Raw genomic sequence first — 22,795 nt, 5'->3', positions numbered from 1 at the left:
CTATATCAGGTATATATAGTAATTATACTCCTAATAATCTTGTAAGTCCAGCTGCATCTCACTGTGGACTAACTATATCAGGTATATGTATATCAATTATATACTTTTAATAAAATCCAGCTGTAACCAACTGTGGATTAACTAAACAGAATAACTTTATAAGGTAAATAAAAAGTATCTATAATCCCTATGGTTCAGCTGTTTTCCACTGTGGAAAAACAACCCGATTATAAGCAATAGACCCAGGGATCTAAAGGGATAAGACAATTGCCGATAAATTGATGTACATCCTCAATGATGATACACAAAATTACTCCTTGTGTATATTAAAATTAGTGGTTGTAACGTTTGAACGCTCAGCTTAGTGAATCAACCAATCAAAATTCACTAGATTCCCCAAAGTTTTAACCCAATTTAACCCAAAATGAAACATCCAGGGGGGTGTAGTGTAGGGGGTTGTGAAAACCTGACTTCCCCTTTTCACTCCCTAATGGATTCATTCCACCCCCCCCCCTCTCCTTTTCCTAATGAATTGTTTTACTCGCCATTTGAAACATCACACACAATTACATTTTCTATAAATTCAAATTAGGGTTGAGGGAGGGGGGGGGGGGTTGAGACTACTGAAAAAATAATGGATTTTAATTTTGATTTTTCTTTATTTCAGATGTCGTCCCTTCATCTAGACATTCAGATTTTGGGGGAGGTAAGAAATTAATTTTTAAAAGGAATAAAATATTATGAATGCAAAAAGTTTTCGGTACCATTAGCATAAATAACATTTAATGTCGGTTTTTATTGTATAATATTCTAAAATATGTAGAAATCCTGCATAAAAGCTACCTATATATATGCTTAAACTTATTAAAATTTATGTAAGCAATATCTTTAAACTTATCCAATTTCTTAGAATTTCTAATGTACATAACATGCACATTTACATCTTTTATGGTACTAACTTTAATACTTAGATATATCAAAACTTGATATAATGTAGTAAAGGGTTTCCTTTATATGTGAATTGCAAAATGTGAAAACTTAATTAAAAGTTGAGGAAAATGTTATATTTTGACAGAATAAGTTTGGAGTACATTTATACTTACATACATATGTATGTTCTGCATTTAGTATGTTTAGAGAGGTACTTTGGGAAAATTATATTTTTTATACTGACTAGCGGCTGTTCCCTGTGCAGAAAGGGTCCCCAATAAGAGAGGAATGCCGGAAATAGCCTAAAATCAATCCGCAACTTTTTGAAAAATAGTTGCTATAATTGGGGATAGCTTTTTTCCAATGCCTAACCCAAACCCTGTCGGAATACCAAGTACCAAATATAACCCAACCTAATATGACCTAAAGTAATAAACAAACAAATCCATCCTTAGGGGGAGTAACTTTATCCTTCCAAATAGCCTCAAACCTACCCAGTGCAAAAAAAACATTATTATTTATTTAAATTTAAGGAACTTAAGAATGAAAAGACCTGAGGTGGGTTCTTGTACAAGAAATATGAAACTGTGTGGATAATTCCGGATAAGCCTGAATATTTTACATTATAATTCAAAATCTTTTATGATATTTAATAAACTGAAATGAAATTTAATCAATATTTGATATTTTCTGTATTTTGAATGAAGATATTAATTTATATGTTACCAAGAATTTAGGAATTAAAGAATTTTAAGAGTAAATATCTGGGCTCGGCATAAACCAGAAACATACGAACATCCCGATAATTAATATGCCAATTTATTTTCGAATATGTTAGATTTGATAAAATCAATAATGAAATTATTTTTATTGTTTAGATACAGGTCGAAGTAGTATTGATTCTAGCAGACAGACCCCGGCTTCTGGACAAAGAAAATCTGCATCTACAGTTAGACAACAGGTAAAGTTTAAAGCCTTTTGATCTGTATTTTCTTTTGGAGGAATTTTTGTTGGAAACTTTTTCTAGACCTTGCAAACAATTCTTAAAATATAGACTACTAGAGGCCTAAGGGGGTATATCGAACCTCTCATTTCCAATTTATTTTGGGGAGTGGTATATTTTTTCTCTTGTAAACAGTAAAATAAGATAAGAACCATACCTGGACTTCACTGCAAAGGAGAACCAAATCTCAAATCTAACTATCCCCGACACAAAGATATTCGTCCTCTTACTATTAAATAAGGATTGTTGTACTGAAAGAATAGGTTGTTTGCTTCATTTTGATTTAAGATTATTTCATCATATATATTATTTGCAACAATTAAAAGATAAATTTCTGTTGTTTTTATCAGACAATGGACATCGCATTGATGATTTCCAAATAACCTTACAATTAAGTTTCTATAAAAAGTAGAGAATTTTAGAAAATCTAATTTTAGATGTTAAGTAATTACGAATTTAACAAGTGTTTCACTAAATTCTAATCTTGATTACATTTCTAAATTAATTAAACTCCAAGGCTACATTTCACATTTCAAAGTTTTATAAAGGTTAATGAAGTGAGCCGCGTGAATTTGCATTAGTTTTACATTTTAGGTAGGGCTTGGAAGCCGCACTTTTTGACATACAATTTACTATAAAGATAGATTGCTGTATTAGGTTTAGGTCTAGACATTCAGCTGATTTACAATTTTTATTTGTTGCGATTTACAACTGACTAAAGGGCGGCTGCCAAGCCCTCACCTCAGTCACACAAAGCTGTTTTTCTCTCATTAATTTTGCAATTTTAACTATTAAGTCCAAAAGCTATAATTCCCTGAAGTTAGAATTTCTGGATTTTAACTTAAATAAATCTTAAATTAGGTAAAATAAAGATTCATTTTGGACATGGACTAATGTTACAAAAGTTTTACAAGTAAATTAAAAGTCAATAAAGTTTTTAAGAATGCATTTAGACTAAATTGTATTTTTAATAGTTGTCATTGCCGGCAAAAGTAATAAACACACTGATTTTTACGGTGGCATTATAGCCAATATTGTTATAAAATATATAAATATAAACTGTCACTGAATAAATGTTTTTTATGTTTTTTATGTTTAAAAGTATTTTACATATCTACCCTGAAATTCTGTTTATCACATTGAGCAATAAAAGTTAAAAAATATACAGGTTTTACTTAAAAGTTTAAATAACTTAGAATAAACGTCTAAGGTAGTGGGTAAAGGGGTTTTATTTTTCAAACTTTGAAACCCTTATTTTACCCCCACCTCCTCAAAATAAAAATCTTGGACGTCTTTCCAAATAAGAATATTTTCCTCTGTATTTTTATCCACTATCTCCATGGATTCCTCCCCTACAGTTAATTAAAATTCAGTTAAAATTAACTGCTTGAAGAAATTAATTTTCCAAGCTAAATATATCAAATAGCAAGCTGACACCTTTCACTTGTGAAAAAGACACCATATTTCATTTTAAATTTAATAGAATTACAAATTAGAATCTATCATCCATTAATCTCAATTTCTTAAATACATATTCTGCCAAATTTTAAACATGTTGGAGAATTAATTTTGGTTAATTACCAAAGTTATGAATTCATCACAGAGTATTTGACTAATTGCATAAATTTAAGGAAAACAGTAAAATAAAAGAAATAATATTCCATTATTCATATAAAGTATATTCCTACAGCATATAGTAAATGGGATAGTTCAAATAAAATGTTTTTATGTATGTTCATTTGTATAACATTATCCATAATTGAGAAGTAGAACTATTCTTTTTAAGTATATCTTGCTAGTTTTAGGCTATTTTTAGTCTGCAAGAAAAAGACTTTTTAACGGCGGGCAATCTGTCATACAAACAAAGCTTTTATTTGTGTATATAAAAATTTAATAAGTAAAGCTTCTATAGGCAGGTCTAAAGCTCTTGTATGGGGGGGTTTCTTGGGCCAATTCTTTAGGGGACTGAACCTTCACTGTACACAAAAACCATATTGGTTTAGTAGTTAACGTGATCCTTAAGTACACACAGACAGATAAACTGACAGACAAACAGCTCTTCTTCTGTATATCGATAATTTTTAGTAATATTTGAATTTCTGTTAAGATATGTGGAACGCCCTCAAGTGATCAAGGAGGCACAACATCTAGCAATAGAGATTCATCATCTCCTCATCATAAAATTCAAGTAAGAATTTAGGTGCTACTACATAAAGTACTCTCTTGAGCAATGATACCACAATCCCTTAATTTAGAATAAATTGAAAACAAGGGGGGGGGGTAGTTCTTTGTATGATTGTTTATTACTTAAAGTCAGGTTAGGTTAGGTTATATTGGATAATGTTAGTGGCCCCTGCAGTGATTAGGCATAGGGAAAAAACTACACTTATTATTTTTTTTCATAATTAATAGGGGGTGGGAGGGGGGTTATCAGTGTTCAACCAGCCACTTGTGGGAAAGCACCGAATTGTCATTTCACTTGGCTGGAAAAAACAAAACAAATTTAGTTGTATAAGATAATGAAAAACATAATTATTTAGATTACAATTTGAAATTACAATAGAAATAAGTTTTGTAAGAATCACGTTTATCTGTTGTTCGCATATTTTTAACAATTTATCAAGTAAGAATTTCGATAAATTCTGCAGAATTGCTATAAAATCAATAAATATTATTTTATCAATAACTAGTGGCTTCGCCTCTGGCATCCAGAAGCTGGGTATTTGAGGGGCAGATAGAGGAAAGAAAAGACAAGACTTCATTTTTAAAAGAAATGGTCTAAAACCATCCTGGGAACTGTATGATCCTTTCTAGAATTGAAAATTAAATCAGGTCAATGGTTTGTGAGATCTTAAAAGACAGATAATTTTAACTTTAAATAATAGCATATTTTTTTTTGTAGGCCATGCGACCTAATTCTCCATTTGTGAAGAAAATAACATCAGAAGTTTTAGCAGCAACGAGGTAATTCAAATTTAGGTCGAGTTAATGTAACTTTGACATTGGCAGAGCATTTGATATGAAAGCCGCATTTGATTGACAGATACATTATATTCATCTATGGTAATGCAATGGATTTATTATTTCTTGGATCTTTCACCAGATTATCATTTACTCTAATGAAACTCGTTGCTAGCTAAAATAACGTTTCCTCCCATCCACCCTCTTAATCACATGAATGAAAGAACTGACCAATAAAAGATGTCCATATTAGCAACCTAAATTGACGACAATTTATTCATATTTTATTATTAAGAAGTCCAGTTTCTAGTCATGGAGTATCTCAAAGACTAGGTCAATCAACTACAGATATTTATAATTTATTATTAAGGAGTCCAGTTTCTAGTCATCGAGTATCTCAAAGACTAGGTCAATCAACAACAAGATATTTATATCTTATTATTTAGGAGTCCAGTTTCTAGTCCTGGAGTATCTCGAAGACCAGGTCCATCAACAACAAGATATTTATATCTTATTATTAAGGATTCCAGTTTCTAGTCCTGGAGTATCTCGAAGACCAGGTCCATCAACATTAAGATGTTTATAATTTATTATTAAGGAGTCCAGTTTCTAGTCCTGGTGTATCTCGAAGACCAGGTCCATCAACAACAAGATATTTATAATTTATTATTAAGGAGTCCAGTTTCTAGTCCTGGAGTATCTCGAAAACCAGGTGCATCAACATCAAGATATTTATAATTTATTATTATGGAGTCCAGTTTCTAGTCCTGGAGTATCTTGAAGACCAGGTCCATCAAAAACAAGATGTTTTTATTTTATTATTTAGGAGTCCAGTTTCTAGTCCTGGAGTAACTCGAAGACCAGGTCCATCAACATCAAGATATTTCTAATTTATTATTTAGGAGTCCAGTTTCTAGTCCTGGTGTATCTCGAAGACCAGGTCCATCAACAACAAGATCACAAAGTGTAGAGAGTAATAAGTCTGATAGTAATGAATCTAAGGTATAGATTTGTTCTTCTTTATTTTTATCTTATTTTCCAAAACTGATTCTGTAAAAGTTACATCTTAAAAACCTTCGATAATGAATCTTGCTTAGGTTGCTAAAGTAACTTTTTAGATTTTTCCACCAAAATTTTTAATATGTTATAAGAATACATTATTTTCTTTTCTAATTGTTTCATCCATAATGGTCTTTAATATCTCTGACCAGGATGCACCAAGAAAGCAGAGTAGCACAGAAATGAGAAGACGACCTCCAAGACCCAGGACTGTGTCATCTTCGCCAAGTCCTGTTAGGTAAGAAAACTGTCAGTTTAACTTCGTGTATCTAAATATTATTACATCACTGCCAAAAATTTGAAATTAGGCAGCATCTATGTATATATTCTATTTTAAACTTTGTATGTTTAATTAAACAGGCGAACTTCCAAGGGGATATGTGACAACATAGTTTAATAATAACATAGACCTTTAAAATTTTGATGTCATTATTTTTGTTAGGAGTGTCTTAAAATCAGCTTCAAAATCCAACTCTTTGGAAAGTCAATCTTCACAGGTGAAGCATTTTGTTAATTAAACGTTTTTTACAGTATGGCTTCAAAGCCAATTAAAATCCGCTGGAATATAACTTAAGAAATCAAGTCAAGCATCATATTACAGACAATTTTCTTTAAAAACTAAAATAAAAACAATGGAATTAATACTAGTTGTGTTTGTTTGCACTGGCCTTCAGCCTCTCGGAGCCAAAAAAAATGAAATGAATCCTATCATTTTTAATATCACTATCCGCGGAAAGCTGTCTATAATACAAAAAAAATAAAATATTCTTCGCATTTTATAGCAATCAAATGTTCATTTCTTCAAAAATCTTACTCATAAAATTAATTACAATAAAATATAATTATACATAAACCTTATTAAATAAATTATATTTATTAAATCTTTATTTATGAAATATGATTCTAGACAAATTTGATTTCATTTGTAAGTTATTTCCACCCTAAAAGATTGTACATTTTATCCCATTTTTTTAAAATGATGTTTTCCTACAAAACAATTTGGACATATGTATGTTGTCAATATATAAAATATTTTGGATCAAGTCGAATATACGAAAAAACGTATTCTTTTTATAACTTTTAAGCCATGAAACCTAAAAAATTATCCTTCTTGAGAGAATAAAAAATATTCCTAGCTCCAAAAATTTTTTTAAAAGTTTTTTTTACACTTGCTTGTAGATTTCAAACAACTTTGTTTTAGGAGTGTGATAGTTGACATTTTTTTTTATATGTTTACATTCTCTTATGGGATTTGGATCTACTGCAGTTCACGGTAAAATATTGCTGGTAAGCAATATTTCCAAAAATCTATGAATTTTAAAGGCTGCCAAACGGCTGAACGTACAGATCATACCCGCACACCATTTTAAGCGGAATAAGAAGGCCTACGAATAATCTGGAATAGCCAAGATCCAATTATGCACAGGGAAAGCTTCACTGAAGAAAAAACGAGTAAAATAGGTCTTTTTCGCGCCTTTCTCTGCACTGCGAGATAGTTATGCATTATTGATTTATGGCTATTCCAGATTATTTGTAGGCCTTCTTATGCCGCTTAAAACAGTGTGCGGGCATAATCTGTACGTTCAGCCGTTTGGCCGCTAGCAGCCTTTAAAATTCATAGATGTTTGGAAATATTGCTTACCAGCAATATTTTACCGTGAACTGCAGTAGATCCTGGGATTTTTATCAAATGTTTTGCTAAGGTCGTCAAAAATGAAAGTCTTCATTTTAGGGCTATTTCAGATTTTTTGATAGGTTTTGCTAATGATGTGCGAACCTAAGCTGTTAGATCATCAAATTTCCCAAGAGCAAAGTTTTAAAAAAGATCTTTCTTTTTTATCGACTTGATCCAATTTTTGTGTTATGTATGTTGTAATTTCGGTGAATCCTAAAATGGTGGGTCCGGCTCTCTGGCATATCTCAATTTTGGCGAACTTAAAATTTTGCAACGCCTTAGTAGAAACAAAATTAATTTATATTTAGAATATATACATTCTGTATTAAAAAGCAATTAAAATTATCAAGAAATTTAATTTTGTATAACAAAAATATCAATTTGATTTTAAAAATTAGCGATGACATCGCAGACAACTTCGTATGAAACTAATGTAAAAATTCGAGTTACTTCTAGGATGTCATGACACTTTTTCTTAGTAGCGAAGCTACTCTATTTCCAAAATGTCCATCTATACTTAACTTTGTCATAAATGGAGTAGGGGAAAGGTGATTTTCTCAGCTACTATTCAAGATAGACACCTGAAACTTCTTGACACCATTCATATAATCATTTTTGAAAACAATGGCAGTTGTAGGTAGCTTTACCCCTTCCGTTTTTGAGTGGGGAGGAGGGGGACGGGCATTGAACGCTTCCTTTAACCTTTTATATCATCCTCTATTACAGCAAGAAGGTTGTGTGCATATTCCCTGGTTGTTAAAAAATTTCCGACCGTAAGTCGTTACCTTGATAAAACAAACAAATAAACTATTAGGAAACCATTGTTCTAGAGTTCCTCAGATGTTTTCTATCTAATTTTATGTGTGAGAGTCCACATCTCCATCCTTGGGGTTACAGGATGCGAACAAACAAGGCAGGATTATGCAGGTGAAGAACAAAAATATTTTTTTTTACTTAAACAAAGCTTTTTACATTACCAATATATTAAAAGATCCTATAGTAGTCCATATCAATTTAAAATATAGGGTTTAAAGTCATTTTCAGGTTTTGGGTATGTCCTGCATAAAACTTTAAATGGCTCCTATGAAAGCACTTTTAGACTAAGATAATTTTATTTTTAAACTCCAAGCTTAAACTAACATGTTAACATGACATATTAAAATGTCATAAAAATCTGCCGCTATTTTCCCACCAACCGCTAACTGCAGTGGCAGACAGCTTCCAAGTACACCACTGAAGTTTATATTTTGAGAATTCTAATACAAAATAAACTTTTTTTTTGGAAAAATTGCTCTTCTACCCTCAAAAATAAAGAAAACTACAGCAGCTTAAAATCTTTAAAAAGGGCCTAACAAGGATGACAACATCCATAAGTAGCGTGGCACAAAAATCGTGGATGGGAATACATACAAATAGAATGAAAGAGTAATCTTTAAAATCAAGAAAAGATTCACTGGAAAAAATAAACACAAAACCTTATTTTATTTTCTATAATGATTGACATACCAACGGCCAAAGTAAATTATATGCTGGATTTAATTTAGATATCAATAACTAAAAAAGATTTGAAAATCGGACCATAAACACCAAAGTTATGGTGAAAAATTTGAAAAATACAAATATAGCCTAAAACCTGCTAAAAAGCAGTCCGACCGCTATGAATGTGTTAAAGTTAATTATGCTCGTTAGTGTTGGGAATGTTGACAAAAAGTTTCAGCCTTATATCTGTCATAGGAGCCGAGAAAATCACGTTCCCCCCACTTTGTCTCCAACCGAAATACGGACATTTTGAATTATAGAGTAGCTTCGATACTAAAGTAAAAGGGTAGGAAATACAGAAATTCTTTATAAAACAAACACTCTTTTAGACGGACTAAAAGACATTTTAAATTATAGAGTAAATTGCAAACAAATAAAAGATTCATTTTTCAGCTCAATTTGTTCCTGCAAACATTTTAAAAAAAGCCTTTCTATAATTTTGATCGGTCCCCCCGCCCGTACGTCCGTCCATACGAATTAGAAAGTGTAGCAACTCTACCAAGAAAGTCTGTACGTTCAATTAACCCTTAACGGTCGGAGAGGGGGGGGGCGTTGAACGCCCCCCCATCCGGTTTTTTCTATCTCATTTTCTGTGTGTGAAAGATAAAGAGCCCAAACTGCTTGACTTTTTAAGTGTGGGTATGACACATAACTGAGAGTTGGAATTTTTTGAATATCTCCATCCTGGCGGGCACAGGATGCCAGCAAACCTGGCAGAGTCATCCAGGTAAAGAACAAAAATATTTTTTTAATTAAACAAAGCATTTTATCTTACCAAAATACTAAAATATCCTTTAGTAGTACATCCTCATATTAAATACAGGTGTTCAAGTCAATTTCAGGTTCCAGGTATGATCCTGCAGGTCCTGATCCTCCAGGTCTCCAGAAATCTTTAAAAGGCTCCTGTGGCCGCAATTTTTGACTTAGAGACTTCAAACTTTAAACTTAAGCTTTTGTTATATGTCTACATAATGTATTAAAATTTCATAAAGATCCGCCGCCGTTTTCCCGCCGACCGCCGACTGCGGCGGCTGGCAGCTGCCAAATATAGCTGCTGCCGCTGAAATTTATGTTTTGATATTTCAAATATAAAATTTACATAAAAATAAACATTTTCTGCAAAAAAATTTTCTTCTAGCTTCAAAAATAAAAAAATTACAGCCGTTTAAAATTTTTAAGTAAAAAAGGACCTAAAAACAAAGGTTGTTAAATAAAAGGGTGAAGGAAGCAAAAATTGACTTTGACTTACTTAAGGTCGGAAATTCATCATAACACAGGGGACTTGCACAAAAAAAATTAGCCCTCTAGCTCTAATAGGAACTGAGATAATAAGGAGGGGCGTTGAACGCCCCCCCCCCCCCCCCCCCCGACTGATTAAGGTGCGGCAAGGGGCCCGACTGTTAAGGGTTAAAACATGCTGATTTGTAACTTTTTTGACAACATTTTTTGTATGAAATAATAATTAAAATCGACATTTTAGAATTGTCATATCAATTTCGAATTTTTCATAATGATTCCTATGACAGTTAGGCACAATTTAGAACAGTTTTGTACGAATAAGAAAGCGTAGCAACTCTATATTATCTATCAGAAAGTCAGTAACTCCATTAAAAGATGCTGTTTATCCTTTTTATCTGGTTTTTGGAATAATGATTCCTAGGAAAATAAGTTAAAGTATTATAAGCAAGGCATCTCTATAATCAAATCCTAAATATGAAAGTATGTCCTTTTACTGATTCCTATATTTATGCAATTTTACAAAAAATGTATGTACAATTTTGTTTAGACTTGGAAATTAATGTTCGTAATTTATTGTTTGACTGTTCTTCCTTCTGATTTTAGAGCTTTGATTTTATGGATGTTGTCATCCTCGTTTTACTTTAAAGTGAACACATTTTATATTCTGCGAATAAATTGACGCCTAAGCTAAAGTCACCCGTTACTGTTGAAATGAAAGATAATCAGAAATAAAATATGATACATGTATAAAAAATCAATATTTTTTATATTTTTATTCTCAAAACTGTTTAATTAATGGTGGTGAATTAACCACTTTTTGGTACGCCCCCCTTGAAACGCCTCTATTATTCTACATTCAAATTGATAATAGTACACAATGTTATTAGGTACATTGTTGTATTGATTTTTTAAAAGAAAAAAGAAATTTAATTTTAAAAGATAATTTAATAACAACCGTTCGAGATTATATTAATCAATAATAATTTTTAGATTTTTTCGTTTAATTAAATATTTTGAAATTTTGGCGATAGTTCTCAGTGAGTAAACATACAAAATGAATGTTGTTATATATTTTTGACTTTTAACAAATGCTTTAGTTAAGACAAATTAGTTGTACCAAATGATTTTTTTAGTAGAAGAACTACTCTATAACTCAAAATTTTAATGTGTTCGTCTGTAAGAATTGGTATTTGAAAAAGCTAAAGATTTTAACTGCTATATAATAAAGATGGCTAAATTTTTATGGAAAAATTATGGTTTCCTCAAAGGGACTAGTTGAGCAAAGAACACCGCAAACACTCTAAATTACAAATAAATTGAAAATAATGAATTCGGAAATTTTTTAAGTGAAGCTTCTCTATAATTATGGTCGATCGGTCAGTCTGTCTGTCCGGCCGTGACGGTTAGCTCTTTTTGTTAATTTAGACATTTTTTCTTATCAATTAAATAATTTTGTATGTTGATTCCTATATAAGTCAAATACGATTTAGGAAGCATAGCATCTGTTAAGTAAATGTTACTAGAATTTCTGTATGTCCATTTCAAACATGTTGATTTTAAATTTTTTTTTGCGATAGTTGGCGATAATTGAAATAATGATTCCTAAGACAACATTGTACAGTGTTTTAGCCGAAGCTTCTCTATAATTAAGTCCTAAAAATGTAAGTATGTCCTTAAACAGTATCCTATATTTAAGCAGTTTTACACTCTACAAATGTTGATGTGCGTTTGACCTACCACTTCAGATCTTTGCATTTATAGATGTTGTTTATGAATGTTTTCATAAAATCATAATGTTATTATAATTTACTGTATATGCACAAATTTATATCCAATAATATTAACCGTTCCTAACCTCTCTGGAGGGCCTTAACCCTGTCAGGATTATTTAATATTTCCTAAACTAATCTAACTCAATCTAACCTAACCTAACCCCTGGGAAGGGGGGTAAATCCTGGAGGGTTTCTGTTATAACTAACATAACTAAACCTAACCTAACCTAATTTTACTGAGCCAAAGTGAATCTAACCCCTGCGGAGGTTTCAAACCCATTAGGCTACTCAATATTATCTGACCTTACCTAACCTTACCTAAACCCTGCAGGGAGCCCTAATCCTGCGAAGCTACTCTATATTATCTATTCCTATCTAAATAAACCTAACTTAACCTAAACTAACCAATGCAGGGGACCCTAACCCTTTTGGGATACTCAATATTAATTAAACTAGCCTAACCTTACCTAATTGAATCTAAAATAGCCTGACTCCTGGAGGCAGCTCTAACCCTGCAGGGTTACCCAAGATTATCTTACTAAACCTACCCTACCTAACTCTATCTTAACCCCTAACATAACGGGTCTACTCAATATTACCTAACATAACCTAGCCTAGCTTAGCCTAACCTAATCTGACTTAATCTATCATAACCTAACCCCTATGGATGTGCTAACCCTTCAAGGGTACTTAACATTACCTAAACTAACTTAACATAGCCTAACCTAACCTAACCCAACCCATGTGGAGGGCCCTATTTCAGCGGGACAACTCAATATAACCTAACCTAATTTAATTTAACCTTGTTTAACCTAATCTAAACCCTGTGGGAGGCCCTGACCCTATGGGGCTACTCAATTTCATCTAAACTAACCTAACTAAACGTAACTCAATCTCTGGAGGAGGCCCTAACCCTGTGGAGCTACTTAATTTTACCTAAACTAATCCCTGTGGAGGAGAGCCCTTACCTTGTTTAACCTAACCTTACCCGTGCAGGGGGCCCTAACTCAGCGGGGCTACTAAACTTTACCTCACCACTGCACTGTGGAGGGCCTCCAGGGCTTTAATCTGATAATTTTTCATTTTTAATATCCGAGGAAAGCTGTCTATAATACGATGGGTTAAATAATTATTACTCAGCTTTAAAAGAAATCAGATTTCAAGTCTTTAACTTCCCTCATGTCCAATTGTTGAAATTTTGAAAGTTTTTTAAATCTGCCGTTTGAATCATATTGTTTGTTACATCTATATTTAAACCTTTAAAGATTTTACTTTTCTATAAACCATTTCAAAATTAATTTATGATATACATTATTTAATATACAACATTCAAATATAATTTTTTTATTTCATAAATAACATTTTCTACTTTTCATCCCTGTTGTCCTTAAAGTGTTAACTCAGTATAAACTTTGTACTTTCCCCCCAACTAATTTGTCTAACTACGCCTCCCACAATACAAAACTGTATAAAAGTCGTAAGAAATTAAGACGGAAAAAACTCGAGATATTTGTCATGCACGTAATACGTGGACCCACCATTTTAGGGGTCACCGTAATTTCATGCACAAAATATTTTCTAGTTTTTATTTTTACATAAAGAGTTGGTGTATAAACATTTCCTGGAATTTTTCCTCTCTTTTTTATAATATTTATGCTATATATACTATATAGCATGCTATAATGTTTTGTGTAGTCTTTTCATATATACCCAATAGATTCCATATAGATGAAAAAATCTATTATGTTTGAATATTTGGCATGATATGTATGATCAGATCATGGAAAGAAAACAAAAGCCTTTGCCTGCTAGAAAAGCCTTATTTAAATTGGTAAATCAAGGTACCGGATTTACCATCTAATGAAATTAATCATATAATTAAGGATCAACCAGAAAAAGTTAAATCTGCAAGAGAAAATTGTTGGGAGGATGAGGAATGTCCCGGCACAGGTAATGGCATTTAAAATAGTAATTAGTATAAAATTTTTTTTTGAAATAGAGCATTTGATCTGTGAATATAAAATATATTTCTAAATCTTTTTATCTTTTACCTAGCTATAGATTTTTTTCTTATGGCAGTATTTTTTAATAAAATGATATTCAGGTGAAAACAAAGATGGAGAAAAAGAAACACCACATTCAAATAATCAGCAGTCAACACTTCAAAGAATGCATCTGCAGGGCAAGGAATCACCAATCAAAAACAGAACATCAACCAGTTCCTCTAAAAAGAACTCATCTTCAGACAGTCCAAAGGGATCACTATCAGGTCGGGACCGACCACAATCCTCTTTAGAACGACCTCAGTCCTCAATGGGACGTCCACAATCATCCTTAAGCAGGCATAAGTCCTCTTCAATTGAGGATCAAAAGCAATCCCCTAGCAAAACGTCACCCAACAAAGAGTCATCATCATCAAATGCTAGCCACAATTCTAGTCCTAAATTTAAAGCTATGGTGGAGGAATACTCAGAGGATGAAAACGAGATCGAAGAAGATTTATCTGTTGAAGATCTTGTCACCGAAATTAATGTTGAAATTAAAGCAAAATCATTAAAAGAAGAATCCCCCAAAAGAACAAAACTTGCATCAAAATCTAAAACTCTAGATATTCCAAAAACAGGACCTATGAAGGGCAGGCCACAGTCAGCAAAGTCAACACGAGGTCCACCATCAACACCAACACAAACAACAGGAAGATCTACAAATGTATCAGGATTATCAACACAAAGATCCGCAAGGTCAGAAGCATTGACATCAAGATCTACAACATCAAGGTACTAGCACAAAGACAAATAATAAGATAATATGCAGGTCTCGGCAACCGCGAGTCAGCACCCGTAAGGGAATACGTCACCTCCATGAGAAATGTGGTATACAAAAATTAGAGAGGAGAGTGTAAATAATTAGTTTTAAAAAATTTTCTAGATAAATTTCTCCAGCGAAAGTTTGTGACTAGAGAGCTTTGAAATCGAATAAATCGTCTCTTTTGAATAACGTTATTATGTTTTTTTTTTCAAATTATGTATTATGATTTTATTTCAGACCAGTATCTTCAACAACACGTCCAAGTTCAGCAACAAGAACAAGTGGAACTAGATCAACAACGCCAGCAGCAAGAACAACAGCTTTAAGATCAACAACACCAGCATCAACAGTTTCTAGGCCTGTTTCATCACAAGGTTGCTTTTTTAACTTACATTCCTATTTGAGTATTATTTACTCAGTTAGTTTTAGAATACAGATTCAGGTAGAAGGAATTTAGCTACAAAGATACAAGGATGACAACATCCATAATTAGTGAAACACAGAAAAAAGGAAATTGACAAACAGATAAAGTGAATTATAGCGCAGATGTTTAGTTGTCATAATAAAGAAAAGAAAGAGAAATAATTTGCTAAAACTAAAAGAAAATCACGAAACCTTTAAGATAAGGTTTATGGGTTTTAAAACCTACAGACAGACGGGCAAAACAATGTAAGCATAGAAGATATATGTGATAGAAATCTGAAAATTTATGTTGTCTATCTTCAATATCAGCCGAGAAAATCACGGACTGACTGACAGACAGACTACTAAAAATAGTCAATTTAAAGCTATTTAGAAGTTAGATTTCTTTACTTTGATATATTGTGAACATTTTTATAGACAAAAAATAATAATTGTAGGTGGAAATGAGAACGCGACATCCAAGAGAACATCATGGATAAGTCAAACAGTGAAATATAAACTTTCAAGGTGACATTAATATTATATTTTAATCCGTCCATCCGTCTGTTTGTCCTTTTGTTTTCATGATTATTCATTTCTATGATTCACTACTTCTGGATGTTGCCATCCTTGCTTTTGTTTGAATATCCTATTATATAAAGCAGTAAGCGTTTTTTGTCTGTCCCGAAGGATCTCGCTAACTGCTAAAGTGATATTGTTCACTTTACAGTGAAGCTTCTTATAGGTCCTGGGAAGGTTTTAAACTATTTTTGGGTAGGGTGTCTTCAACCCCCTCCACCAAAAAAAATATTGTTTTATTCTTTTGAAACTCAAATTTAAAATGGGATGAGGTCAACTTTTCCCTCTGCTACCTTAAGTGTCCCTAGAGGCTTCTAGAGGGCGTAGCTGCTAGAAATTACATATATGGAATTCAATTAATATCAAAACATTACAGTTCTCAACTTTTTAAAAGAATACAGTTTTTTTCTTCAGATATCTGATTATTTCTGATTTCAGAATGTCTGAGGGGGATGATTCAGAGAGTAAATCCTCCAACAAGAAGGAATACAAGCCCAGACCAAACAACCTGCGCCGCCGGCCGCAAAGTGCTCCCAGCGGAGGCAGAAAATCCGCACAGGATGCCAAGAAAAATGCGCCAGCTAATTTAGGTAATTGGTCTATAAGTTATAACCAACAATGGAAATAAATCTTAATTAATATTTGGGGGGCATATGGAGAGGTCGTCATTTTTGCTAAATGTTGCCCCCCGACGACAGCTAAAACCACGTGATTTTTTTCTAATTAATTTCGTTATATGAAGAATACCCATGAATGATGAGTAACGTCACATGTTCAAGTACCAGCATAAACCGGGTAAAAATTGAAGAGATTAAAAGTTGTACCTAAAACTACTATGTTATATGCGAGGAAATGAGAGTAAATAAAGAGAGAATATCTTAAATTAGTCAAGCTGATTACCATGCCAAGAAAAGATTTTCTCAAAGGGTTGTCTGCACTGGTGCCTTCAGACCTTCTATAAATAATATCAAGCTTTACGTTGGTATTGGCTTAAATGTTTTTAAAAGAGAATTCCAATAAATTATTTACATTAAAATATCAACAAATATTTTTGCTTTTTAGGTGAATATAGCAAAAGTTTAAAATTACTTGGAGTTGAAGTGCCATCCAACAGAAAACAAGCTACAATATTGACTCATCATATGGCAAGTTTTTTATCAACTTATTATATAAAGAAGTATTTGTTTTTGCCCGTTAAGGTCCCGAAAACTAGCTTTGTCCTAAGAGATTTACTATTTATAGCTAACTTATTATATCAATTAAATAAAAAAAAATAACGGCGCTTTCGTACCAAAATATTAAATCTTCTGTCAAATAATATCTTTTGATTGTTCCTACGCTGTTTTCCAATTAGCCTAATTAAGTGATTTAGGATCTAGACTTTCTATATTTATTGTAAAGTTTGATAATCGATATATTACTACTTTGATGCTGCACCAGATTTTCCTATACTCCGATAAAGTAATGCTTGCAGCTGGCTAACATAACGATATCCCCCATCCATCCTCTCTCCTCCTACAGGATGGACGAATTGACCATTAAATGAGGATCATCTTAGTAGAGCTAAATTTTCCCCTGTCGATATATCCAATACATATATCCTATATCCATGTTTAGGTGCAAGTAGAAACCAAAGAGCCAGTATTAAAAACTCGACTAATGAAAAGATCAGAATCCTACAGCCAACTAACAGAAACATTACAAAAGGGTGTCTCTAAGAAAGAGTTTGATACAATGAGAAAAGACTTAAAGGTACCTAATTTAAATTTGATAGGTATATTTTTCTGTTAATGTCTAAAATTACAGAAGGGTTATTATTTCACGTATCTCTTAGCAAATAAGGGAATGTAAACACGGATTTTTAAATATTTTTTCCTACTAAACTATCCTTTTTTTCTTTAAATGTACATCCAAAACACACTTAAGTATGTATGTGTACAATCACTTGAATTAAACATAAGAGGTAGGTAAAGATTAAATTTGACAAAAAAATGTGTTTTTAGGATGCAGTATTTGAGCAATGGTATTTTATGAAGTACACAGAAGTAAAAGAGGCTAAAGCTAAAAGAGACGCAGAACTTGAGGAAAAAAGGCAACAGGTAAATATAAGGCAACATATTGTAACTCCTTCCTTTAATAAACACAACACAGTGAGGCAAAGACAGTACTATAAGTTAGTTTTATTTTCTTGCAGTGCGGTGGAAGAATCAACTAATTGCTCAGAATGCCCTTCTTACATGATAACATTTAAATAAGTTTGAATTATGTCTATACCATGTACGTACAGGCCTAATTTCCTAAAAATCCTTTGCTTTAAAGTACATAAAAAATGACTTTTAGAGGATATTCGAGTCTACATAATTCTGCTTAAAAGTTTATAAAAAGTTACAATGTAAATTTTTTAACCCTGCAAACGCCAAATCTTGATACACTGAACCGTATATTAGGTCCGTGAACAATTGAATCTTATGCCTTTTTTACTTAACCACTGTGCAATATATTAACAATTAACCTTCATTTAAAAATTAGGAAATAGAGAAACAGCATGAAATACAAGAGTCTAGTAAAATAGAATATAAGAAATGGCTGGAGAAAAAGAAGAAAGAGCAAGCTAAGAAGAAATTGAATGTCGTCGTCACTAAAGAGGAAAAGATTATTGATAAGAAGTTGATAGAAAAGAAAACAAAGGAGTGGATGGAGGCAAAAAAGAAAGAACAGAAGAAGAAACAAAAGATGGAAGAGAGGAAGAAAAAGAAAGAGGTAGGTGCTTTCCATCAAAGTGACATGCGAGCATAAAATTCCCCTTCCCTTCATTTTTTGAATAACTTGAACATCAGGAAGATTTTTTTCCCTTTATGCCTGACTTTTGCCCTAATCCTGCGGGGCTACCATGGTCCATGTATCTAATATAACCTAATATAATTTGAACAATAAATTTTAATACAAACAAACGAAAAAGTATTCCCCCCCCCCCCATCATTATTTCAAAATAGGGAACTATATTGAGAGGACAAAGAACCAAGTAGCGGTAATTCTCTACAAATGTAATGTGTTGGCCTATCGTGTACACGATTGGTTTTTTATTAAATGAATAAGTTAGGGTACAATGTTTGGCACTTTCGATATAAGTAAATGATAATAACAAAGCCACAGAATACGATAATACCTTCAGAAAAATCGATGAAAATAGTTTTCATACTAAATTTTGTTTTTTTGTATTTTTTCTAAAATGTCATGACAGAAGATGTAAAATGTCGTCTTAGTTTTTTGAAAGGATTAATCTTCTCTGAGATCTAAATTATCAAAATATTTTTTTTGGTAAATGATAATACGATATATGTCAAACATTTTATCAGAAAGAAATATTTAAAATTGTGAAGTAGAAACCTGAATAATTTTTCTTGTGGAAATAGTTTTCTGCAAATGTTGATAAACATATGTCTGCTAGCATTAAGATGTTTGTACTGCCAATACACGTTGGGTTTTATTTAAAGAATTTCTTTAAAATGTTTTTTTTTTTACATTGTATACCAATAACGCAATATTTGCTATCAGAAAACCCCGACTAAGACTCGCCTACGACCCGATCTTTTAGGATTGCTTTGTAATTTACATTTTTGAAAGTCTTTCAACAGTATACACAGCAAATTCTCTCTTTTTTAACTAACTTTCCGAATAATATACCTAAAGCATTTGAATTGACAAAGGCTATGCTAATATTTTTACCATTCAAGTTTATTTAATATTCTAATAAATAGCGCAACCCTCCAAGTTTATGACTACTTTTCATGAACATATGATCTAAAGAATAAGCTCTGACGCAATGTCATATAAGGATATTATAATATTCATGAAAAAAATTGTTATTTTTGCATATATGTTACATTTTACAGTGTTTTGTGGCTCAAAAGAAAGACAATTAAAAATTATTTCATATTATATAGTTTAAATTACATAAGATAACCTAGAAATAGTAAAAAATTCCCTTTCTTTTTTTGTCGCAAAAGAAAATTCAACAAAGATTTTCATTAAAAAACACCTTAGTGTAAAAATTAAAAAGTTTAAACATGGTCACAAAAAGATTCAATTAGTTTATTAAATGTTTCATTTTCAGCAAATAACGATTAATCTCTATTACAAAGAATAAAGTGTAAAAAGGTATTCTCGTTTTAATTTTAAGCAACTTAAAATGCATTTTAATACCTTTTAATGATTTATTTTTTAAAACATCATTTTATAAAATGTTATTGATTTTTAAAGTTATATATTAGAATGTTTTTAAATTTTGTTAACATTTTGTTTTAAATGTAGAAAATTGGTAATTCTAAACATTCAAAAAATGATTTTATTAAATTTTCATCACTTAAATTGCATGTTTGATGAAATTTTCAACTGATAATTCAAGAAAAATTGTTTAAGTTTTATTATATTTTACTTTGAAATGTTAAAAAAATATATTATTGTCAAAAATGTGGAAGTTATACTTTCCTCAAAAAAAGACCTAAAACATGCAAATTAACACGTGTAATGAGATTTTTTTTCTTTCAGGTTTAATTTTAAGTAATTATTGATATTTTTTGTAAAAAGGATTTTATATAAAAAGTTTTAAAACTCGAGTTATGTAGTGGTTCTAAAAAAGGTTGTGAATTTATGCAATTTTCTTGCAAAAAAAATTTTCTAGGATTTTAAAAATAGCAAAGGGTGTTATTAGACGTACTTACAGATACAATTGCTAAGTCATTTTGGCCAAACACTAAAATAAAGTTTTGACATCTGAGGGTCCAACCGTGTGTAGTTAATCAACATATGTTTTAGAGTGACATACTAAAAAAGTTTCTTTATTGCTTTTTCTTACTTTCAATTTCTCTTCCTATCCCTTTCTGTTTTTATATCTCTTAATGTTTGCCCCATTATTGAGCTTATTATTTCATTTAGATTTGTTACTTTTGGGCGTAATCTTCCATGTTATATATCTTCCAACTTTTAAATTAAATTAACAAAAGTATTAACTACGCTGTATATGTATATGTATCGTCAGGTATCTTAAGGGATAAGACAATAGATAAATTAGCTTTTGTACCCACAATTACTCCTTCTGTAGATATAATTATTGTTGGGAAGATTGGCTTATGCTAGCTTGTACAACCCAATCAAAATCTAGTAAAAGTTACCAACATTTTTACCCAACGAAAATAAATGTGTCTATAAAACTCGGGGACCAGTATAATTTATAGTCCAAAGTCGCCTCACGCCCTGTGTAATATATATGTATAAATCGGCTGGGAATTCTTATATAATCTTTCCATTTTATATTCTAAGTGTATTGAAAAACTTTGTATTGTATAAAATATTATAAAAACAAATGAAAGTTTATGGCAAGGTCTGGTCTAGTTCAGCACAACAGGGATAGGTCTATGAGAGATTAACTAATTCAAACGTGATTTATTGCAGGGAGGTAGGGGTCATTAGACTGTTAATTACACTAGTTTTATAATACAGTTTTCTTATATTTTAGCATAAAAGAATTTATGATATTTTTTTATTGCTGCTTCTTTTAGTTTAGTGTTCAAACGTTATATAGTTATAATCTACAAAAGGTGGAGTTTAGTTTATCTTCATTGGGGATGTACATCAATTTATCTTCCATTGTTTTATCCCTTTGAAGTCCTGGATATATTAAGCTGAAAACATAAATTAATGACCATAACTTTATGATAGTATAAAGTGAAACAAAAATCATCAAATTTACCTAATCATTTGAGACATAATTTTTCACTTTTTAAAAATTTAAATGGAGATTGATTTATTGTTCATTGACCTATCTTTGTATCCCTTGGTCTAGTATAGACTGGATTTTCTTTTTTTATTGAAAATAGAAATTGAATCTGTACAACAAATTGAAATAAAATTGAGTATGAAAAAAGTGAGAGAAAAAATTCTTTTAAAATAAATATGTCTTTTTTTTAGGAGAAGAATAAAATCGAAGAGGAGAAGAAAAGATCTGAGGCTAGTAAAGTTTACCTTGCTTGGAAGAATGAAAAAATACGGCAATTACAGGTATTTATACAATTGCTCCATTTCAAATTAACTCTTGAACTAGAACAGTCCAAGCACTTAACTCCCAACCCCCCGTAATTTTGAAATAAATTGAAAATAATGGAGAGCTCAGGGGGTAGTTTAAATCCTTCAGAGCTACCCATTACCAAGGTAACTAAATTTAAATTCATGAACAACCGAAAAACTGCCCAACCCCCCTTTCCCTTATTTTCGATTCATTAAAAAAGAAGGTGGAATCTGTGATTAAATTTGAACTTTTAGGTAAAATGCTCATCAAACAATGTAAGGAAAGATTAAGTCAAAAAGAATGAAAAGAAGAAACAAAAATTTTAAAAAATAATAAATGCCTTTTAATACATTCTCTACTTCCTAAAATGCAGTAGCATATTTAATTACTTCACTAGCGGCTCCGCCCCTAGCATCTGGAGCACTGTATTGGAAGGGTCAGTGAGAGGCAGAGAAATAGCCTAAATCCATCCCAAGACTTTAATCTAATCTAATAACCTGGAACCACCCCGCTACATAAGTAAAGTGTTTCGGAAAGTGGGAAACTTATTCGGATCAAACTTCAGTAGCTATCGAAATCTTCAGATACAGACAAAAATCTTTATTACTTTTTTAATAGGATAAAATAATTAAGGAGCAAATCCTGAAAGAAAAAGAGGCTTTGAAAAAGAAGGAAGAGGATGAATTAGAAAACAAAAAGGAAGCCGACATTGTATTTCAAGGTAAACGTATTATCATTTTCAGTTATAGTTCAATGGACATTTG

The 22,795-nt window shown here is 31.6% G+C and overlaps 1 protein-coding gene across 1 annotated transcript in view; it reads left to right on the top strand.

Annotated features, from left to right (window-relative positions):
- The first annotated feature begins 4,838 nt into the window (after window positions 1-4,838).
- The window catches only part of LOC145313382 (uncharacterized), an 18,919-nt gene continuing 962 nt past the window's right edge, over window positions 4,839-22,795 (top strand). The window contains exons 1-15 of the mRNA XM_080152745.1: window positions 4,839-4,897; window positions 5,797-5,896; window positions 6,106-6,191; window positions 6,396-6,450; window positions 14,062-14,128; window positions 14,283-14,955; window positions 15,224-15,360; window positions 15,847-15,916; window positions 16,406-16,557; window positions 17,030-17,112; window positions 17,585-17,719; window positions 17,971-18,066; window positions 18,497-18,727; window positions 21,935-22,024; window positions 22,665-22,752. Coding sequence (XP_080008871.1) covers window positions 4,839-4,897; window positions 5,797-5,896; window positions 6,106-6,191; window positions 6,396-6,450; window positions 14,062-14,128; window positions 14,283-14,955; window positions 15,224-15,360; window positions 15,847-15,916; window positions 16,406-16,557; window positions 17,030-17,112; window positions 17,585-17,719; window positions 17,971-18,066; window positions 18,497-18,727; window positions 21,935-22,024; window positions 22,665-22,752 — 2,122 coding nt within the window. The remainder of the gene's footprint in view (window positions 4,898-5,796; window positions 5,897-6,105; window positions 6,192-6,395; window positions 6,451-14,061; window positions 14,129-14,282; window positions 14,956-15,223; window positions 15,361-15,846; window positions 15,917-16,405; window positions 16,558-17,029; window positions 17,113-17,584; window positions 17,720-17,970; window positions 18,067-18,496; window positions 18,728-21,934; window positions 22,025-22,664; window positions 22,753-22,795) is intronic.

This window comes from Acartia tonsa, chromosome 3 (genome assembly GCF_053477335.1).
Source record: "Acartia tonsa isolate MP-2025a chromosome 3, ASM5347733v1, whole genome shotgun sequence".
In the NCBI taxonomy this organism is placed as follows: domain Eukaryota; kingdom Metazoa; phylum Arthropoda; class Copepoda; order Calanoida; family Acartiidae; genus Acartia; species Acartia tonsa.
This window is presented reverse-complemented; position numbering and strand designations above follow the sequence as displayed.